Source organism: Rhagoletis pomonella, unplaced genomic scaffold, assembly GCF_013731165.1.
Source record: "Rhagoletis pomonella isolate Grant_MI unplaced genomic scaffold, Rhpom_1.0 Rhpom_scaffold_00002, whole genome shotgun sequence".
Classification (NCBI taxonomy): Eukaryota; Metazoa; Arthropoda; class Insecta; order Diptera; family Tephritidae; genus Rhagoletis; species Rhagoletis pomonella.
This window is the reverse complement of record NW_023458556.1, coordinates 609,818-633,598: the sequence shown is the minus strand read 5'-3', so window position 1 is coordinate 633,598 and position 23,781 is coordinate 609,818. Positions and strand designations below refer to the sequence as shown.

General features: G+C 35.6%; 1 protein-coding gene across 1 annotated transcript; it reads left to right on the top strand.

Annotated features, from left to right (window-relative positions):
* Positions 1 to 4: 4 nt before the first annotated feature.
* On the top strand, positions 5 to 23,652 carry LOC118734382 (homeobox protein B-H1-like; the record flags this gene model as incomplete). Its single annotated transcript, XM_036464105.1, has 3 exons — positions 5 to 287; positions 14,035 to 14,263; positions 22,558 to 23,652. Coding segments are annotated over 3 exons (1,158 nt in total), but the record flags the coding sequence as incomplete, so codon positions are not given.
* Between the last annotated feature and the right edge of the window lie 129 nt (positions 23,653 to 23,781).

The window sequence follows — 23,781 nt, the reverse complement described above, 5'->3', positions numbered from 1 at the left end:
CCCCCCTCCACATAATTTAATTCCGTTACATACTCAAACGCCCGTAACTGCTGGGACGGCCGTTGCCGGCGCTGCACATAAAATTCATTTTCCCGTCGGTGCCACACAAATCGGCTCAAATGGCCTCAATGTGGCTCAATATGCGGCTGTGATGCAACAGCATTATGCCAGCGCTGCCGCCGCCGCACGGGAACTTGATAACAATAGTGACTACCAGGATAATGAGGATTGCGATAGTGAAGTCGGGAGTGGCGGCCACCAGGACGACAACAGTGTTTGTAGTAATGGTGAGGTGAGATTCATTTTATATGGGCGGGGTGACCGTTAGATTCTGAAACAGAAATTTATTGGTCATAGAGCGAAGAGTAGTATACTCTCTAGTATACCTGAGCTCATATTAGATATTTGAAAGCCGATTATCTTTGCGCTGGAGTTTTTACCATCAGAAAGCTTCCAATTACAAACAGTGTGCCATTCGGAGACAAATGCAACTCAAAATTCAATTATAGATGATACAGAAACTATGCCACTTATTAAGATTATTTTTCTTTACTTCACAGTAAGAGCACCCATACGCATAGATATACAGAGTGTCACCTATGCTAATTTCAAATTAAAACCTTCAAGTACATACCTATGACCGTTACAAACTGACTGCTGACTAAAAAGCATACATTCAATAAATCCCGGCCAAAACAGACATTTCATTTTACATAATTTCGAATAAAGCTAAAAATTGCCACAGTCCTTACTGCAGAACTCCACAGGCGAACACCGATGGCCTGCCAACTGTCATTTTGACAAGCAATGTGATTGCAAGTTTTTGTGTGTCGGTACTTTGATGTCTTGAAATAAGCATTTGCCGCATGACGCCACCAGACAACATTCTCTCAATTTCGATGTTTAAAAACATTTAAACCTTTAAACAACTTGCTGAATAATTTCCTAAAACGTAATCATAAATAATCCAATAGAGAACAGATTTTATTTTGATTTAATATGAAAATTTCATCGATGTTACTACCAGCACGCTTTCTTTCAAATGAAAATATGGCTGTCAAACTATCGAATTGCCTGCAATAGATGTCAAACAATAAGCGCTCACATATATTGCCGCCCATGAGAAATAGGCGGTCTCCATTGGTAATATATTTTGTGACATGTGCTTATCACGACATCAGTGTTTTCCTGTGGAGACAGGGCCTTAGGAAACGCGCTAGAAATATGCAAAATGCCAAAAGTTCCACATATTTTGATTTTTAACGTTTACGCTGAAGCTGTAGCATACATTTAGGCACTAGGTGCTAACAGTGAGCTGGCAATGGTTTACAACAACAATTTTCCAACGATTCAGTTTTGTTCTGTTTAAACGTTAACGACTGGGGTTTGTTTCGTCAATTTATCTCTGAAACATAACGAAATTATTTTGTTAAATTTACTCATTAACGAAATAACATAATGTCGTTTCGTTTGTTTAGCATCCCTGTTTAAAGTCATAGCGTGTTTGTAAAAAAGAACTATAACTCAAAGTCGGATTTCACAACTTAAGCCCTGTATGCAGCTCTCAAGAAAACGGTCAAGAAAAAATTGCCATTATTTTGCGTGTGTGTCCAAAGAATTTTGACATTTTTGATACCTTACAGCCTGTTGCCTCACTCTTTCCTCAAGAAATAATGGAACGGGCATATATTTCTGTTGCAAGCCTGGGTTGCCTTGTGCTCTTTTTTCACAAAAAACTTTAGAAAACCGTAGTAGAAAGCGTAGTAAATTTCTTAAGAACTGCGTACTGCCTTAAGGAAATTTGACTCAAGAAAATTTCTTAGCCATTTCTTGTACGTCATTTTATATGGAGTTTTTGCTTTTCTTGAGAGCTGCATACAGGCCTTTACGCCGCAATAATATGCTCATTAAAATCAGGCTTCAGTTAAAAGAGATGGAAACATGATTATCCAAATTAAATGAAAATGTTGATAAGCCTGGATATACATATATACATATGTATGAATGTATGTAAGTTTGTACATACATATGTAAAAGGAAATACTTATAATAAATTTAAAGTTTAAGAAGTGAAGCATCCAGAAATATGTAAAGTTTAAGTAAAATTTTTTTAAAGCTTACTCTCCCAATTTAAAACTTGCAAAGTCTTTTATAAGGTAAAAAACGCCTTTTGACTTAACAATGGACATAAGTTTCTATATATAAAAAAAATTTAAGTGCCGTTTTCACCTTTAATTACAAGATAGACATTTAATTACGAGAAAAATGCAACAAACTGATATTGTTTAGCTATGACCTTATTTGTAATGGTGTTACAAATTCTAGCTCTATGCGAATTTTAATAAGTTTACTACCGGGTCATTCCATTGAAAAGAGGAAAACGACATACATTTAAATACGCCCTAATTATCTCTATTTCAGTAGTAACCTCTTTTAAAATGACTACATTTCATTAATCTGTTGGAAAATATTAAAAAAATTAAACGAAGTTGTAATTTTTGTCTTTGGGAACTTTTATTTCAAGAAGATGCCCCACCAGTCACAACTTTAATATTTTTTTAATATTTCTATGAATATGATAAAAGCCTAATTTTTATTAAAACGTAAAACAGTAATTGTTTTATGTTAAAAATTATCTTTCGCTGTTGTATATTTAAGTTCCGAGAACATATCTAAAATTCACAATTGATCACATTCTGGAGTAAAATGTCCCATCAGTCACAATGGAATGGTCCTACTGTTTTTAGTCTATGTACTTAATTTGACCGGACTAATAACTAAATATACAAAACACAACGAATACCTGCATAAAGTACACAAAGTTTTTCAGGAAAGTTTTTATTTTTAACAGCGAAATGTTAAATGATGTTTAAAAAATATATTTTTCCATTACTTTCTTTTAATTTTTGGTTTTATCTTATTAAAATAAACAATTGTAAGCTGGTAATAGAATGTTGAGTCGTTCACTTTGAAGAAGTATTAAAATAAAAAGCAAATCAGAGAGAACTTCAACCTGACAGTGTTCTTAGATACATTTGCAGAAAACAGCTTTATGTTGTATGATTTACAAAACATTGGGCGCGTTTCTAAGACGTAGCTCTTGTTAAACTGTTGAGTGTTTGTCTTCGAAACGCACAGTTGAGTAGTTCCGCTCAGTTCAACAGTTGGCAACTTTCCGCCATTTTTTCCAGTGGAAAATTTTTACGCTACCTGAACTCAACGTGTTGGGCTTAGCCTAAACAGCTGATCGTAAAGACTTACGCCGCTTGTATTAAATTTAACGCCGCTTTGTTAGGTGGCAGTTGCAAACAAATTTATTCTATTTTATATTACTGATGTTATAAAGTAACTAAAATATTTTATACTAATACCACGTTTCTAAATATATGTTTTTAAGATGTTTGCTATATAATTATACACTGTTTAATTCATTGTAACTTTGAAAGATATTTTCAACACGGCGGCAGCTCAGCGTTGAATTCTAAATACTATCGGGACAACTATCTCTATTTATTGCAATTTCATTTGTTTACATTTATCAACTGTTCATTTGGCAGCATATTCATCAAGCCGTTTCTAAGACGTAATTGTTGGGTCCAACAGTTGCCAACAGTTTGTAGCAGTTGAGCTAAACAGCTACGTCTTATATCTCATGCCATTCTTCTAAAATTACATTTTTAAGCTCTGCTCGACTCTTTTGCAACTCGTTTTTTCAAATATGTATGTCGACAAATTTTCAATTAAATTTCTATCAGTGCTCTGTGCTGGGGAATTCAATATTTTGCTGCAATATAACACACTGCTAACTAGAGTTGGACTTTTTAGTTCACTTCTAGTTCGTTCAGCTCAATGAACTAGTTCGATAGTAGGAGCTGAGTTACAGGCGAACAGAAATGTATGTTTTATAACAAATACATATAAAATATTGGATTAATCTTTAAAGTAAGAAACTATTTTTTTCTGCAAGTCGATGGTCCTCTTCTATAACCACACAATTCAGTCGTCTTCATTCAGTTTTACACAAATTGCACTAAACTATGTAAAACATTAGCGGTATTCTCGCAATCTTTCAAAGCCCTTGCACGGATTGTACGGTTTCTAAAGCTGTCCCATATGAAAACCAGGTTTCACCGTGCAATCCATGCAATCCGTGCACCGTGCAGGGCTTTAGAGACTCGGGAAATATCCCTATTTGAAGTGTAGATGGAGTTATTCACAAACAAATTTCACCTGAAATTGCTCCAACTTCGCAAATAAAACTCTGAAAATTGCTTATTGTAAACAATCCATGAGCTAACTGAAGAAAAACCAACGTCAATAACATGTAAATAAAAATAGGACAGACAAACCGAGCAAAACAAAACTAACAAAACAACAACAAACTGTCATCGAAATTGAGATGGTCGTGTAAACAGCTAATATTTCAAATTTAAATGGAGTGTCGAAATTGCGCAATTTCGGGCTCGTGGAACAGACTTTTACCAAACTCTGTTTAAATCAGTGAATCGACTAAATGTTCTCTTCATTCTCATCTAACGATAGGCTCAGGAAAAGGCCAGAACTGACGGGTTTTAGACAGTAATTAAAGGGATGTTAGATGAGCTGATGATAAGTCATATAGAGAGGTGCTTACCTGTGCTGCTCTTGTATGTGGACGGGCCTTTAGTGTAGTAGCGATTGGGGGAAAAAAATGTATTTGTGTAAAAAATGCTGTATGCTCTTCGTGTTTTTAATTTTACTGTAAGGGGGTGCTGCAGCTTTTTTGAATAGTCTAAAAAAATCTAACAAATTCAGCCCACACTACAGGCATTTTTTTTTAATAAAAAGGCCCTTTATAGATTTTGCGAAGAAAGTATTTTATTGTTAATTTTCCGTAGATTTGACTTTAATTTATTAATTAGATTTTAAATACAGTATATTTTGCTTAGCTGCACATCCTTCTTTGTACGAAAAACTTGTGCACTTAACCGAAAAAGGTACTTAAGCGAATTTTCTTTACTACTCCAATGAGGAAGGTACCCGAATCCCTATGAAACCAAGTAATGGAGGAGCACTTACCACGTAGAAATTACTGCAAGCGAAATTTTTACCGAATGGTATTTAATTATCTATATAACTACATAAATTGATAGCCATTTTCGTTGTTCTGCGAGATGAGCAAAATAAATAAAAGCTTGTAAAATTAGGTAATTGCAGGGCCAGTGCAGGTAAACGTAATACTTTCATTGATAATTGATACTAGTCGCACTATTTTTAAGGCAGGTATCGCCAATGTACAGGTATGTTGAATGCATCTATCGGAGCAGTTTCCTTACAAATGTTACAAATAACGCCTCTGATGCGCATTTTGGGGTAGGTATCTTAAAGGTGCACTTAAGCATAAAGGCAGCAAAGAAAAATATACTGTACATATCAACTTTTATTTGCATTTAGCAGCGGTAATCACTTTGAGAGAAAAGCGAAAGCGGCACCCAAGTCTTCGTCGGTTAATTTATTCCATATCTTCGGTAACCATAGGCTAATTTCCTAATTTTTGAGTTCTCTATACTCCCCCTTTTGATCAACATGAGGCCTCATACCCAGCAATCGAATGGACTCGGATCTGATGACTAGGACGGCCATTAATTCGACATGCATATATATACAGTTTTTATTTTTTTTTGCCTTTTTTATACAAACTCTAAGAAATAGACGAAACAGTCCCTTTTTACTTTGTGCCAAAATGTTTGATAATTTCTATGGCCAAATTCAAAAGAATACTTAAACGGCACTTAAGTTTAATTTTGGTTTGCTATTTAAAAGCCGTTTAACTTCCGTTGGCTTTCAGATCAACTTTATTTAAATATGCCAAACAAGTGGCAACACCTTTGCTCGCTCCTTTAAATTGTTGTTGCGTTTGTTTGTTTGTTTACAATTTGCACTGAACAGCTGATTGTTCTTTGTCAAGATTGATAAAACAACCCATCTTTTAATCTTGGTTGTTTGGTACAAACACAGGATTGCATATCTGAAATTCAAATAGGCAATATTGGCCATTTAAGTGCAATTTAAATGATGATCTGAAAATAAATTGTTGAAGTTAATCAACTATCTCTACTTAAATCGGCACTCCGAAATTGAGCCTTAGCGTAGCAGCAATCTAAGTAGGTATATTTTACAGTAATTAGTCCCATTTAAAGTGATGACTCACGATTTTTGGGCCAACCTTGGTAAATTAAGAAGTGCAACACACCAATTCAGTCTCTCGTATGGAACATAAAACATACATATACATAAACTTGCATTAAAAAACTGGTCAGTAGTTTAAACTTAGTTTTAAGTGAAAAATAATTACTATATGACACCCGGTAAAAATATTTCTCATCAAAAAATAGGGCTGGTTTGCAACCAACATAATTCTACTAATCCCTTTAATTGCAAAAGTATTTAATTAAGAAAAATAAATACTCTGCAAAAATTTATCCCATGCGATTTATTTAATTTCACATATTACATTGTGCTATATAAGTACGGTGACCATAAATATGGATTCAAAATGAAGGACAATTTTTCAAAACTATGCCTACATTTTTACGTAGTATAAAAACTTCAAAAGAGTATTTATGATTCTAAATTCTTAATACATTTTAAACTTTAAAAATGAATCACGTTTTCTTCATTGATATTAATCTTTTTTTACATGAATACTTATAAAAGTATAGTAAAACATATTATAATTACAATAGCTTACACAAAAAGCGGAAATCTTTAAAAGATTATTTTATAGGAAAATTTTTAGTCGTTCAAAACGAAAACAATACCCTTATTTTTTTTGTTTTGTTGGTACTTTTCGCAGTTATTTGTCAAAAATCGACGCCATGAATCGATGTAAACGACGAGTTACAAAGTGCCCTTTACAAAAATATATAATTTGTGCAGATTGCGCTCCATAGCATCTACATTTCTAATCCGATTTTCATTATCTTTGGCTCAAAGTTTACTGTAATGATATATCTTCTTTATCGAATTTTTTAAATAATGAAAAAAATAATCAAATGAAACTGCGTATTTGATTAAAAGCTCACTTTTTTCGCCTGTAGCACTAATAATTTTCATTGAAGTCGCCACAAGTTATATATTTTGGTAAGAGGCACATCAATACCCTTCGAGCTGTAAGTCGCTTACGTTAATTTGGAGATTTTTTCATGAGATATTGAAGAAAAGCTACGAAAAGTACCAAAAAACACTTATTTGAAAAAATCCATCCATTGTCCGATAATTTTAAAATAACGAATAAAATGCGGGACAAATGCAGGACACTTGGAAAAAATCAGTACATTTTCAGGTTTTTCAGGTTTGAAAAACTACGCAGGACCGACCTTTGAAAAACAGTACGGTCCTGCAAAAAACAGAACGGATGGTCACCGTATATATAAGGCAACAGAAGACTATGCAAGCAAAATGTTTTGTGCTCACGTTGAGTATATTCATGCATATGTACATCCATATGTACGTGCATATAGCAGGAATTAATTTCATATAAAAAAAATGGCGTGCCGTCCATTTCCGCTATAACGTACTTATGTGGTGCATATTTTTATGCGCAATATTGAACTTCCTCTGGCGGGGCGACATATAGAGTCTTCTAATTGTATGGCTTTGATATGATATCTACAACGAGGTTGATATCTAGACTATTTGCTATCTTTATAGTATCTATAAATAGTGGTCTGGACACACAACATCGCAAGTTGATAAAAGCGTTGTAAAAAACTTTTTCACTGAAAGAAGTGATTTATCACAACGTATTTTATTATATACGTAATTATGTCATAAGAACATTTCTGAGTTTTAAAGTATGTATATTAGACTGCATCACTCCCCATAGATACAAAAAAAAAATCGGTACTAATTTTCCACTGTTATTATAGAGTCTATTATATTTAGGACGTCCACCAAAATATTTTGGAAAAATATTAAGATTTACGTGAGCTGGACCGATTTGAAAATACCTCGAAAACTGTAGTTTTTTTATGAATAAAAATAGTTTCCTAAAGATTTTTTTTGAAAAAAATCCCCTCAAATTACAAAACGGTTCAAGCTCAAAAAATTTGCATAAAAACATTTATGAAAAATTAAAAAAAAAAAATGTTGAACGGAATCGTAATGACGAGATGTTTGATGCTGTTTTTTTAACTTTTTTCAAAGATTGGTATAAGAAAAACTTGATTAACCGAACGTAAACTCTTCCGATTTAGACTTAAGAGGTGTCATTGGAAAGGTATTTTGTCACCCTTTTTATTTACGAACGTATTCAACGTTGAATTAATATGTATTGGTATTTAAAAAAAAAGGGATACGAATGACTTTTTTTTGACAGAAGTAAAAACAGTGTGAAAATACCTTTCTACTGAGATCCCATAAGTCTAAATCAGAATAGTTTTGGCCCAGTTATTCAAGTTTCTCGTAAATCAATCTTTGAAAAATGTAAAAAACAGCATCAAAAGTCTCATTCTTACGATTCCGTTGAAAATAGTTTTTAACATTTTTATGCAGATTTTATAAGCTGAATCTGTTTTGTCATCTGAGGGGCCTTTTTTCGAAAAGTTCTTTAAAAAACTATTTTTATTCATAAAATCCTCAATTTTTGGAGGTATTTTCGAATCGGTCCAGCTCACTTAAATCTTAATATTTTTCTGAAATATTTTGGTAGACGTATTAAAATATAAAAGATTTTGTAATCCCGGCGGAAAAACCGCAACTTTTTTGGTGATTCAGTCTAATGTATATATAAACAAACAATAACCATTAGAGATCAAAGAAAATTTTTGTTCAGGTCTGGAACGTATTTGTACTTCTTAACGTAAGTGGAAGCAAACAAACAAGAACTATTTTAAAGCATTTTTACGTAATACCATGTTCTGACCGACATCGAAAACAGGTTTTCGTTGCTAAAATTGGTTTTCGACCTAAAACTTGCATTTTCGTCAATGTAAAATTTATCAAACGAAAACCAGTTTTCGCTGAAAACTACTTGAAAACTCACCTTCCACTCATTCCAGTCGGTGTCTGCACTAACTTTTTAGACAAATTTACCAAAGTGGAAGTCATATTTTATCTTCTATAATGCGCCAGTTCGAATTTATTGTTAATTGGCTGGCCAAATTAAAATAAGAATAAAAGTAAAAGGTTGTTAATGAAAATAAAATGAATGAAAAGAATTTTGGTTTTGTTTTGTTGTAGAAAAACAGTGGTGTTGCGCATTTTCTTCCATATAAAAGTCAGATTTGTTCATGCACTGTGTGGAAGAAAATTTGCAACACCCTCCATAAAAAAAATCTAAAAAATCAACTATAATTTTTAGCTATATTTCTCTTACAGAGTTGCATGCAATAATGCTTGCTAATGACCTACTCACAATAGCCACGTTAAACCACGACCATGTTGGGTAGAACTTTACAGGTTGAAAAGAATAATTAAATTGTCGAAAATACGGGAAAAATCTTGTCCCGGCGGAACATTTCAAATTTAATGCAAAATACGGGAAATTTGGCAACGCTAATCCGGCAAAAGAAGAAGCTATCAAATGAAGGTCCATACAAAAAATTAAGGAGTAAGGAATGTAGAGCGGAAGGCCTCTTGACTCTCCGGAAGGCCTTTCGGAAGGGCTTTTAACTTCTGAAATTATGTACTGGGTTATAAAATGATGTATATTTTATAAAGTCAAGCACGACGAACATTTTGGCGAGCACTTTCCCAACTCGCCTTCCGCTTTTTGATTTTTTTCTGTGGTCCCTCATTTATGATCCCGCAAAAATGGCGCTGGTTCCCGCGTTTGCGGGATTGGATTCCATAGTTGTAAAGTCTCAAATAACACGAAATTATATCGGTATGCTGGCCACAGGCCAATTAGTGAATGTTTGTCTAGATAAAATCTAAATGAAATTTAAACTAACTAAATATGTAATTCCATGAATTAAAAAATATACTTTCTAAAGCCAACGTTAATGTCATAGAAAATTGTTGCGCTCCCTAGAATTCTTGTTTTAAATGTTGGTGTTTCTTATTTAGGAAATTCATCACAATTATCAAAGGTACATATGTATATGTATAAAATTGTTCAAAAACACGTGCATAAATTAAGAAAGTAGACCCATAAAAATGTGTCATTCGAATCTGGCCACATTTCTTTCGAGTTCAATCGGATTCCGTGACAAGTTTTCCGTATTCGCAGCCAGCGTTCGCATTCGTACATTTTAATTGATGAGCTCGAGGCGAATTAATACAAGGTGGTATCGGGTGAGCAAAAACAAAAATTACAACAACAAATTATACGCACAATGACGGCAAAAAGTACCCCAAAATACAACAAACACATCATTTTGACATTCAGAAGGACCTCACCAATTCTATTTACACAACCTTGTATAAATTCGCCTTGGATGAACTCAATAATCGACGTGATGAAATGAAAAAGCAATAGGATAGCAAGTAAAAAAGTTTAAGTTCGGGTGGAGCCGAACATTAGATACCCGTCGCAATTACTAAATATAGTTTTTTTTCACCTTTCCGAAACTACCGTTACATGGTAAAAAGGCGTGGTTTTATCTCTGTGTCAAACATCTTCGATAAACTTGCATAGTTATATGTGGGCGATATCACGTCCATTTTTCAAAATTCCATAATAATATTACTTCTTTTTAAGGGAATGTAGTTAGTATCAATTTTGTGTAAATTAGCGTCCTTAAATTTCGAAATATTGAAGTTTCAAGCATTTCTGAAATTTACCGTTATGTGAAAAGCGGCCGTAATTTTAGTTTGTGGCTACGCCCATTTTCCAATAAATTATAGGCGGACAGACAGTCACCGCTTCATGGACTTATTTTTTCATTCTGATTATTTAGGTATAGATTTGTCTATATCTATCTCGCTCCGTTTTGCCTGCTACAAACAACCGTTATGTGAAGAAAGTGCGCTCGGGTATAAAAATTTGTCTTTGCAAAAATACGTTTAGAGTAAACAAATTACTTGACTGCCCGCAAAAAATTGGCGGCCGGTGTGCTTTATCGACTTTTTATCGATTTCCTGTTTTTGGTATGTAAGAAACAAATTTGCCAGGCAGTCAAAGCACCGGTTATCTTTAACAGGCAGTCCAGAAAACGGCCCTAAGTTTGTTAAAGTCGGAAGAAGGTACATAACCTATGGCATTACAAAACAAGTTTGTCACGCCAAATTAACCGTCGTTTATTTTAAATGGGACATATGGTCAATAAAATACATACATATATTTTATAAATTCAAATAAATCAAGTTATTGATGGAACTAGTACACAGTCGAAACAAAACGAAAATAACCATGTCATGGTCATAGCTGTAATGAATTAAATCTCACAGCGTAGAGTAGGGTTGCTTTTTTTACGCGAACAGACAATTTGCAGAAACTTGCAAGTTAGACGAACAGCTGACAGATTTTTTTTTATTCAAAAGTGTAAAATTGAAAAAGTAAGAAAACAAATCCCCAGGCCTTTTACTGACTAAACGAATAATTACTGAATTCTCACAAGTTTAATTAGTCGCATTTTATTATTTTTAACTTCCGAACCATCAAATTCTATTTTGTGATTTGCGGAAATTCCAACCAGCTGGTTTTGATTAGCTATTTTCTTATTGGCAAACATTTTCCAGTAGAAACCAGCAGCTTCCCCTCAAAATGAAATGTCGTTTTGCTCTCTCAATTTCCCCTTCTTTGCCAGTTTCTTGCGTAAGCGAACACAAAAACCTGATAGTTTTTGATAACTTTCAACAATTAGGTGTATTCACGTATTCTTACAGCAGAAAACTCTCAACAGGAAAATTCAAATGAAATTTTTTTCTATTCTCTCTCAAGTAGAGAAATGTTCGCATAAGTCCGCGAACGAAAAACTAGCACAAACTTGCAAGTTTTTAGCACAGCTGATCGAAATTTCATTTACATACCAAAGCATAAAACGGAAAACATGAAAGGAATATAAATTTAAAGTTTTCCTAAAGCAATTTGCTAAGCAAAAGTAAGTAAATGAGTATGCGCTTTCTACTGAAACATTTGCAGACCTAATAAGTTATTTTAAATTTAAAAATCATCAAAATACATTTAACTTTTTTCATAGGTTGCAGTGAGATGACTTTGATCAGCTGTTTTTCTTGCTGGCAAATTGCTGCCAGCAAAATTTTTTCCAGCAGAAACCAGCAGCTTCTCAACGAAACGAAATGCCAGTTTGGTCTTTAAATTTCCCCTATAGTTATCAATACGCGAATGCAACTAATCGCTGAAGCTGAATTGCTCAAAATTGGCATACGGAGTAATCTTTTAGCACAAAACCAAATAAAAAAAAACTAGTAAAAATGGGAGCGGCTCTGCCTATTTATAGCCCTGTTCGCGTACCCACTATCCAGTAAATCCAGTACTAATTTTACTGGTTTTTTACTGGATGTCGTTTTCGTACGCAAAAAACTTGCAAGAAACTAGCAAAAGAGGGGAAATTGAGAGAGCAAAAATGACAGCTGAACTTGCAAGTTTTACTGGATTTTTACTGGATAAATTTTTACTAGCAACTATTTGCTAGTAAGAAAAACAGCTGATGGCATGATGCCATCATAATGTAATTCACATTAACAAAATAACGGTTTGTGGTGCTCTTAGAGTTGCAACTGCCAAAATAAACCTATTTAAATATATAATAAAATGGAAAATACTAGTTTTCTAAGAAAATTGCACCGGAAAATAACAAATTAATCAGCTGTTCATAAAACTAGCAACTTCTTGCTGGTTTTGCGTTTTCGTACTTTCTTGCGTATTTCACTCATTGGGAGTAAATATTGGCTTACTCTCCGAAATTTGGTTACTGGCAAGTTACGGGATATTTTTTGCTGGAGAATACGAAAACACAACTTTTCATAAAGCGTATATCTTAATAAGATTATGGAGAGAGGTGTGCACATGTTAAGCGTATATCAGTAACTGATTTAGCAATCTCTACGACATTTCATACACATATGTATGTATTTCCGAGGTCTCACAAATCAAAAAAAAAAAGACAATTTTATTTTTTTAAAGTGAGCAGAAGATTCATTTGCCTTCAACATTTATGGCTAACTAAGATATGCACAACCACGATGAAAGGCTAATTTTTAATTAATTTGCGTGCATTCGATTCTTTCATCTTCTTAGGTTTGCACTAATGCGCAAGAGCTACGAATTCGCCAAAAAGGACATTTAAATGAATAGATTGGAGGCGAAATACAACAAGTCCTTCAAATCTGTTGCTATTAAACTGATAATTTATTTGGAGTATAGATAACTGGTTACTCAAACAAAGCGTGTACACAAATTTTCTTAAAATTGTTAATGATTTAACAACAAAATATGTAAGAAATTATCTTGCGCGCGCAGCGAAAGTTGATCGTCCCCCCGTCGCGTTTAGACGTATGAAAGAAAACAACATGGCAACAGAGCACATGAAAAGTTACTAATATTTTTTTCATCAACTAAAATTCTCTACTTTATAAAGTTTATACAACTAGTTTATTTTATTTTATTTTAGTAGGTATGGGCTATACTGTATGAGGCTTTCAATAGTTATGAATAGGGCTAGGAATCTCATGCTCTCAAAAATGGAAATTATGCGCTATCCAATTAAAAATATTTTCCTAATAAATATCTTATTGCCGGTATAAATATATATATGTAAATACAACATGTATTTTAACCAGAATGACGATTGGGTTCATATCAAATTACAATACATATTTACGTATGTAGTATGTAAGTATTTATAAAATTAGTTTATAATCAAGCCAGTTACAATCTTGTTTAAATAATAAAAACATTGACACTGGTTCAAATGAATATTTGGTAAAAAATTATAAGCGATTTTTTTTATAAACATGCATGAGATTCCTAGCCCTAGTTAGAAGTATACTGATTTATTATAAAAATGCAAGTTTACATTGTCGATATTTTCATTCTAAAGATAGGCAATAAATTCAATAATTCTTAATTAAACTTTTTTTTTTTAGGCGCTAAAGACGAGGATGGCAGTAGCATCAAGAGTGGATCCATCAATGAAGCTCATAGTTTGAGTAAAAAGCAACGTAAAGCACGCACCGCTTTCACGGATCACCAATTGCAAACCCTTGAAAAATCGTTTGAAAGGCAAAAATATTTAAGTGTGCAAGAGCGACAGGAACTCGCACACAAGCTTGATCTAAGTGACTGCCAAGTTAAAACTTGGTATCAAAATCGTCGGTAAGTTTAACAATGCAAATACATTCACTTTGTTATAATAAAATTAATTGGGCTACAAATCTGCATACTCAAAAAAATTCTAAAAAATCTGATTAAAAAGTTGAAAATTTTTTATGAAAATTTGCTGAATTTGCTGCACAAAGTTTAGGAATTATATTTTTTTTAATGTTTTTTGTTGTAGAATGAACCATATTTTTAGCGGAAAAATATTAGAATGAAAATTGTTGCATATATTGTGAAAAATTTGGTGTGCCAATATTTTCTTCCGGCAGTGTACATGTGAAGTAACAACGAGCCCTAACCGCCAAAATAACGTAAGCGACATTTTTTTCAAAATTTTCTTTTTGATGCAGAAAAGCTTCTAGATGCCCTAGGAATATTTCTGCATCAAAAAGACAATTTTGAAAAAAATGTCGCTTACGTTATTTTGGCGGTTAGGGCTCGACAAGTTTTCTATTTCTACTCACAAAATGGTTTGTATAAATTTTTAAATTTCCGAAATTCTACTTTGTGAAGTTCACAGGCTTATATGTACAAAGAAAAATAAAAAGTTTTACAAACAAATTTATGCGCATAGAAAGTTTGTTACTTGATATCTATGAGCGCCTGGTATTGGGAAATAAAAAAGTCGTTTTGTACAAAAAAAAATTAATCTTATATAAAATTACTGCAATTTTTCTTTAAAAATATACAGTTGGCTTTAAAAAGTATGGACTGTATATATAAAGCTGTTACACACTTTATGTCATAGGTAGCAAATTTTAGCAGTAGTACAAAGGCAGAAGCAAAAGGACTACATATTTTCTACTGGCAAGATTTTCTTCTAGTGTCAGTATGTATTTTCTCAGTGTAGTACTGAATGATAATAAGCGTTTTCATTCAACGAAAATTTACATTCAAATTCTATACTGAATGGAACTCGACCATTCAATATTACATTAATAATAATAATGTTAGTATTTGGCCGAGCTTCTCCTCCGATTTGTGGCGTGCGCCTTGATGTTGTCACACAAAGCGGAGAGCATTACAATTTTACGCCGACTCCGAACGGTGATTGTATTTTTATGAGAAGCTGTTTTTCATGGCAGAAATACACTCGGAGGTTTGCCATTGCCTGCCGAGGGGCGACCGCTGTTAAGGAAAAACCTTTTTTTTCTAAATTTGTTTGCGATGTTGCTTTGACCAGGGCTTGAACCCAGTCTTTGCGGAGTTGAAGCTCGCACTGCTTACCACAACACCACAGCGGCCGCAATACAGTTTTTTTTTACCTCCCTTTTATTAGCTCGGGATGTAACTACGTAATATTGATGCGCCTAAAAGATGCAGCGATTTCTATTCTCAAGTAACATACTTGGCAGTACGAATGCAAATTATAATAGCGAGGTTTTAGTTTTTTAAACTATTTTTATTTTGAAATAATTTAAGCCACTCAGGAATGAGTTTTTTTTTATACGAACAAACAATCAAAATTTTGAAAAGAATGTCGAGTGAATGCAGAGTCTATTGATTAAATCATTGGACAGCTCTGATATGTACATATTGCCACCAGAAAAATTTCGTTTGGAGCTAAAACGGCCGAAAAAAGAGCCAAATAATACTAATACCAGCTAAAATGAAGAGCTAGATTTTTTTTTAAGTTGAGCTTTTATTGACGTAAGGTTTTTACATTTTCCGCAAATTTAATAAAAACAATTTTTTAAATTTAAGTGCTGAAAACAACTTTTAAACCCAAATTGCGTTCCCCAGCTAATAGATCTATGGGGATGGTTACGCTTATAACAAGGACTGCTGCTCCAGACACCGTTCGGTATGAGGAGGCTACTCTGAGTGCGCAGGTGCGCTGCTAAACGGCTCTAAAACCATGCTGTCTGTCAGACAGGCCACCGCTATTTTCTATCGCCTCAGTAAGTCGAAATTTGATCATATTTTCGAAAAGTTTTCCTGCGCTATCAAGCATACAAAGTGGCCTGTATGCAGAAGCAATGGACGGGTCCCCCTTGCCTTTACTAATCAGCATTAACTTCTGCTTCATCCAGACTTCGGGAGACTCCTTCTTTCAGACAGGCGTTGTACATGCTAAGCAATGTATTGGGTCGTTCAGTCGCCAAAGCTTTTACCACCTCCGCAGATATTCCGTCAGGTCCCGGCGCTTTATTGTTTTTTAGCACCTTTGCTACCAGTGCTAAATATTCTGCGGTGAAAGGTGGGGCAGATTCGGCTGTTGGATGTTCAGACACTTTTAACAGATGCTCATGCGTAGGAAACAGGGTGTGTACTATCTTGCGCATCGCATGTCATTTCAGTCGCAGTTAACTTTGCTCCCAGCTTTTTCATCACAATTCTATAACCCAGACCCCAGGGGTTGTTATTTAACTCGTCTCTGAGTTCTTCCCATTTTTTCTTTTTACTACTGCTTATTGCCTGTTTTAGGGCTTTCTGCTCTGTTTTTAGTCTTTAGATTCCGTGGGCGTCGATTCTAATCGCCTAGCTCGAGTGAGTATTCTTCGCTTCCGTAGACAGACCTTCCTGAGTTCAGCAATTTTTGCCGTCCACCAGTATACCGCCTTTCTGTTATGCATCGCATGGTTGTCCTTACTAATTTCCTAGCGTCGCTGTTGGCGCAGATTCGGCTCGCGGTCTCGTCAATGGTTGCGATGAGCAACGAAGGCTTCAGCTTTTATACATTCCACCTGCGTGTACCAATTTTCTTTTCCTCTGAGCCTTGATGGTGTCCCAATTCAATGTTGAAGATGATGTATTGATGATGGCTTCTGGTGAAATCTTCTAGAACTTTCCACTCCTCAATAGAACCGGCTATCCTTCCCGCGCTAAAGTTATGTCAGGTATGGTCCCAGTACATCCTGGTCTCAGGAAAATTGCAGAGTTGCCTGTGTTCGCCACGACTAGTCCTAATCTAGCAGCCATGTCCAGTATCCGCCTACCTCTTGAGTTCGTTGTAAACGAGGCCCATTCTCTGGCTTTTGCGTTAAAGTCTCCTGCCATTATTATACGGTCTCCTATTTCTAGCGCTTTGTCTTCGATAAGTTCTAGTTTCCGAGTGAAATCTCCGATGTTGTTAAGTAGCAGCTCATTATGGTGAATAGGTTATTTTGTAAGTATACAAAACCGTCTCCAGATCCTTTTTTAGCAAAAGTGTAATTACTGCCTTGAGGAAGGCACTGATTATCACTGCATGTACTTCCTTTTCAACGATAAGTTGCTCTATAAGTACATCTGCTGTCTTGCTCCTATGCATGTTAGCTAGGAGTATCTTCATGTTTGGTTATTCCGTTTAGACATCGGGCACTTGCCAGAACCCAGCATGTGTTTTACATCGTTACTTTCAGCATCTATACATAAGCAGCATTTCGGTTCGTTTGTGCATTCCTTCATCTTTTGTCCTGTCTCTCCATATCGTGTTCAGATACCCATTACACTCCGTGCGAAGATTTCCTACGCCAAAACACCGGAAGCATCGCTTCAAATTAGTGGTCGCCGTCATGCTAGCACTGATCCATCCGATTTTGATGTTTTATCGCACTCTCGCTGGCAAGTGTTGCGAAAGCTCTGACTTGCTGTCGGGTGTTTCGTGCAGTGACTTTTACCACCATGTCCTCTCTGTCGGCGACCAGTTGTCTTACGGCGTCTTCGACCTCTTTCTTGTCAGTTAAGGCGTCTAGGTTCCGGATCTCTACAGTCGTGGTGGGCCTGAGAGTGGTGATGGAGGCAAACTCTTTTACTGACTCCTCCAGCTGCCATACGAAATCGGGCTGGATGGATTTTCCCTTTTCTAGCTCTAGTAAAAGGGCGCCAGCTCGTGTTCTTCTGATGCCTTTCACCATTGCGGTCTCATCTGGTGTCGTTCTGCTACGAAGGCTTTTCAGAATTTCCGCGTAGCTGTGTCCCTCCGCTGGTTTAACTAGCACGGCCTCTGGTTTTAGTTTGGGAATTCGCTTTTTCGTACAGTTTTTTGCGCTGTCTGTATTCCCTTGTGGTGCTTTGCGAGGTGTTCCATTTTCATTACTCCCTATGAGAGCACTTTTGGGGCGTGGTTTTTGACGACTAACCATCTGCCATTTTTCTGGCTCCTTAACTCGCGTTTTCTTGGAGGAGTCGGATGCAGCGGGACTCGATGCAGTCTGTTTCACCGGCGATGGTGTATTATCTTCGATGCGTGTGGGCACATTACGTTTTGCTGTAGGCGTAGCTATAGTATTTCCACTAATGGCTATTATCGTAGAAGTTTTTTTCTTGCTGGACTTCTCAGCTTGGCTCCATCCCTTTCTGCAGTATTTGATGACGTCGAAAAGCTCCTTAAGTTCAGAGACGCATGTTTTGATTTCCACGCTCGTGTTCCTTTGCCTAGTAAAGACTGCTTATATCTTCCGTCGTATTTTATTGCATTTTTCCATAGCTTCTTCCTTCTGGATTCGCATTTTCAAAACAAACTCTTGTCGCGAAGAGCCTCCATATACGTCATTTAATGTGGATTATCTGCTGTTACGGGTGTTTGCTCATATCGTTCATGGTTTGGCTTTCCGATTATTGCATTAGTCGCTTCGTTTCTCTATTCGACTCTATTGCAACTCCTACCGTTGGGGTCTCCCTTGCGCCCGCAGGCGTTCTAGCTTCACTTACTAGTGTAGTCTGGGCCGTAACATTGTCCCTCTTTCCTCTTAGGGGCATTTGCAACGACGTGGTCGAATTTGGTGTGTTCGTGTTCTGTGGCGGGGACCGAAGAATACGCGAGCTTCTCGCGAAAGGACTCTGCTCTACTGTACTATCTTTTGTTTTTTTTCCATATTTTTATCCATTCTTTTTTAGTTTACCAGTGCATCATGTGCAGGGGGGCGGGCGAAATAGACAAGAACGGGTGTATCCTCGGGGGCAACACCCCTACCCCAGTTCCCTGAGGCCTGACCAACGCTTTACCAGTCCCAGAAACCACGGACGGACCGGAGCTCGCCCGAAGCAACGAATACTACTAATTCTTCGCCCAATGCACACTTCCAGACCAAGGACCGAAGTGGCTGGTTCCTGATATACGTCGCAGTATTCACCACAGTATTTTCAACTTTTTATTGAAATTGCTTAGTTTGATGCATATTTTAATGTACGGGTATAAAGCTAAAGCTTTTCTATTAAAAAACCGGTCAAGAAAAAAGTTGCCATTATTTCATTTGTGTGAATAGTAGCATCCATTGAATTTTGGCATCTGATATTTCACAGCCTGCTGCCTCACTCTTTCATCACAAAATAATGGAACGAAAATATATTTCTGTTGAAAACATTGGGTAACCTTGTGCTCTTTGTTCACAAAAACCGTTAGAAAACCGTAGTAGAAAGCGTAGCAAATTTCTAGAACTCTTTACTGCTTAAGAAAATTCGGCTTAATACATTTTTCTTGGACATTTCTTGAGCGCACCATGCTTAAAACTTCAAAAAAGATTGCTACTGTTACGATTATCCCTGGATTCTTGGCTATCTCCCAATCTCCAGGGATGAAGATTCCGATATTTTCGTCGAACCAAAGAAATGTATACAAACAATAACATAACAATTATTTGATTTTCTATCTTCGATTGCATTCCTGCAGGGATACAAAAATTTGTAAACCAAAGGTTTGTCTCTACGGGAACGTATTGTCATTATTGAAGATAACAATTGAATATTTAAATATATGCAATTCACGGGGGGGTGAAATAACACAAACGGCAATAACGCAAATTTGTGTTATTTCCCATTTGAATGTGAAATAACACAAATTTGCTTTATTTCATTTCTCGTTGAGCAATAAGACCAACTTTTATACTTAACAATTTGAGTAATAAAGCAAACTAGTGCACATATGTACGTAGTCACCCAGTTACATTTGACAAAAAGTAGTACATGAACAAGTTAAATGGACGGATTTATAAGTATACAATTTTGAAAGTGCCCGGCGTCGCGGCGGTCCGCGTTGGCGCGCCGCCCCGCGCCACCCCGCGCCGCGTTCCACGACGCGCTCGCGTCCCCCGCCCCTCCCCTCCTTTCGCAATTATGTAGTGGTGGCATTATAACCGTTTAGAAAAAGGAAAAATTATAAAATAACACTAGTTCACTTCTGAAACTGCTTTTTAATGTCCAAGTAATGGGAATTATTGTGTATGGTGTTATTGCATGCTGCATCCCACCCATAGTGGAATTTACCAGGTGCCACTGCTTTATTTGAAAATTTGCCTATAAAATGTGACTATAAGGCAGCCGAATGACAGAAAATAAAGCGAGAAATCCGTTTTATTACTTCATCTGTTTATTGCGACATGGTTCCATGCAAACATTTTAAGGTTTTCCGGCAATGTTTTTAACAACATATTAAAAAGCATGCAGAATAAATTCATACAAAAGCGCTATGTCCAATATGCGGAGCAGTTTTTAAAGACGATGCTTTTCCTATATTTTGTTAGACTTTTCATAAGTAAAAATATTTTGTGAATATTACTTTCTTCATATGAATTATATCACATTTTTTGTTTAATTCAAGGCCTATCTAACAGGTTTAGAGCATTTGAGCAAAAACAACATTTGCCTGTATTTTGTTGTTGCTTCTGGTATCGAAGGTGCCAAAAACTGTTCTGATTTTTTTCTTCTACATCAAAGCGTGCCATGCGAAATACGAAAAAGGTAAAAAATTTAAATTGCAAAAATGAAAATTGTTGCAGCTTTCTTTCTTAGTAAATTGGTTCGCTTCTCGAAGCATTGATCCACCATCCTGTGCCAGGTCCAGTAATCAGCGGTTGTGCTGCTGAGTTGGTCGAGCTTTCCAACAGCTGCTATTTAATCGCTGGTTTTGTATGGAAAATGTTTCACATGCAAATAGATTTTAACAATTTAGAATTTTTTTGAGAAGAAATGTTAAATATTTGAAATTTTCGAGAACAAATAATTTGAAATAAATCAAATCAGCTGCTATACTGATATTTCCTGTGCAATGTGCCTTGGTTTAACTGTATTTTTGGAATAAACAAAGTTCTTTTTGCTTCTGTCAGTAAACTGTGTTTTTTTTTACAAATAGTATAAATAAGCAATGGGAAATAAGGCAAAATTTGTTTTATTTCCAACCTTTGTTGGAAATAAAGCAAAACTCAGATTTTGGTATTATTTCCCATTTAAAAGTGAAATAAAGCAAATTTTGCGTTATTGCCGTTTGTGTTATTTCACCCCCCCGCAATTCACATTTGAAAATAAATGAAGGATTCGTATCTTTGTGTGATATAAACCGCATTATTTTTAGTAGTAACAGTAAAAAGTGATAACTACATCGATGCACTAAAACGACTGAAAATATCTAACTTTAAATTCTATCCAGTCACATCAGTGTATGTACATACGTATGTATGAATGTATGATGGAAAGTCGTTTTCCGTCTCTTCATCGCTCTTAAACGACCAGCGCATATCTTTATTATTCGAAGATATCAAGCAACACTTGACTGTACATTGTAATTTGTCAATCCTTGAAATAAACTGAATAAAAAACATTAACGGAACATATTTGCAATCATCCCTAAATACGAATGTGTTAGTGCTTATCTAAGCGCTTAAAATTCCATTTACAAAATTAGTTTTAATTATTTCTTGATATTGGTGGACTTTCCGATAAAGTAGGACTATAATTTATTTCGGACAAATTTCCGTCATCCCTTGTCAAATTGGGTCATTTTCCGTTGTCAGTTTTAATAACACTGTAAACCAGCATTTTCGCAACATAATATTCTGATCCTTTTTTTATTTGCTCTCAAAAGTTAAGGGGTCATGCCGTGTCTTTCTACTGCGAAAGTTATATTTATTTGTAATATTCAGTCCTATGTATCCGGCATCAGAATCGGTCTAACGGGCCTGAGTTCATCCTGAGCCTCAAAAAATGGGGCGGATGTTATGTAACAGGCACGATTTTTAGGTTAGGAAAAATCCTGATGAGGCAAAAAGGGACTTTAGATTCGTGTTCAGAGTTGATTTGAGGTTGCTTCTTCTTTTGAAATGTTATTTTCTTATCAACTAGAAGTGATGTTTTACTTTGCTTCGCAGCTCGGAGACCTTTTATTTGCGCCATTATAAATGCGAAAGAACAATTCAAAAAAGTACTCTCAACTCCAAACTGGCATAGTAAAGGCCCACATAATCTTTAAAATGAAACAAAAATTATTTGTAATTTTATCTTATTTTTTTCATTAGGTATCCATTTATCAACATGTATATATATATAGTATATATATGTATATGTATATTGTTCATTTGTGTATTTCTTCATTTCAGCACAAAATGGAAACGACAGACTGCGGTTGGTTTGGAACTGCTAGCTGAAGCAGGAAACTTTGCAGCTTTTCAGCGACTCTATGGGGGAACCCCTTATTTGGGCGCATGGTCTTATCCAGGTGCACAGGCGCCACATGGTGCCCCTACGCCGTCGAGTATTGACTTGTACTATCGCCAAGCAGCAGCCGCAGCCGCAATGCAAAAACCTCTTCCCTACAATTTGTACGCCGGAGTTCCTAACGTAGGATCACTTTCTGGACTGCCCGTTTCTGCTACAGCACCGTTTTCGCATCTCTCCGCTTCCAGTTCGTTATCTTCATTAAGCAGCTACTACCAGAGCGCATCGGCGGCAGCAGTGGCTGCGGTAGCTGGTACATCTGCATCTAGTTGTATTCCTGTCGACAAGCCAATCGCTTCACCACCATTGTCGGTCACGGCAACAGTACCATCACCTGTATCTCAAAATAATGCGACGATAGATCGGAGGTGCTCGTCAAATTCTCCCACGCAAAAATCACCTCTAAGACATATTGACTTGGCTCGCTCTCCCAGTCCCACTCTAAATCCAGGAAGCCCACCTGGTCGATCAGGAAACAGCTCACAGGTGCAGTCTGATGACGAGGATCAAATTCAAGTATCAGTTTGAAATTAAGATACATACCAAATAACAAAGTAGTGGAAATCTCAACCCATTCATATATGTATAGTGCTTATCATAACTGCATGGTGCATTTTCCTTCCTATAAAAAAATTAGCAAACATACTTCGTATGGAAGAAAATTATTGACATCGACAACAAAAAAAAATTCCTAAAATCATCGTTGTAGCACCTTCTGGCTTGCATTTAATGGGTTGGGAATTGGTTGCCAAAAAACTTTCTAAAAATTCGGAGTAAAAAATGCTAAACTTTGAGTTTATCAGTTCGTCGGAATATTTTTTATGTTTTTTTTTTGTGTCTGTGACCGCATAATTTTGGACCATGTCAATCGATTTCGATAATTCTCATACTTCCATACTGGTTTAGATCCAATCATGGGATCATGAAATATGTTTATATATATATTTATATATGAGAATTGAAGTCGGTTTTGTTTTTTGCTTAAAAATTAACTACTTGTTTTTTACTTTTGTACGAAGTTTAAAACTCCGATTTATGTATGTATATATGTATGTGTTTTTTTATAGAATTAAAAAAATAGTTAAAATTAACTAATAAAAAACTAA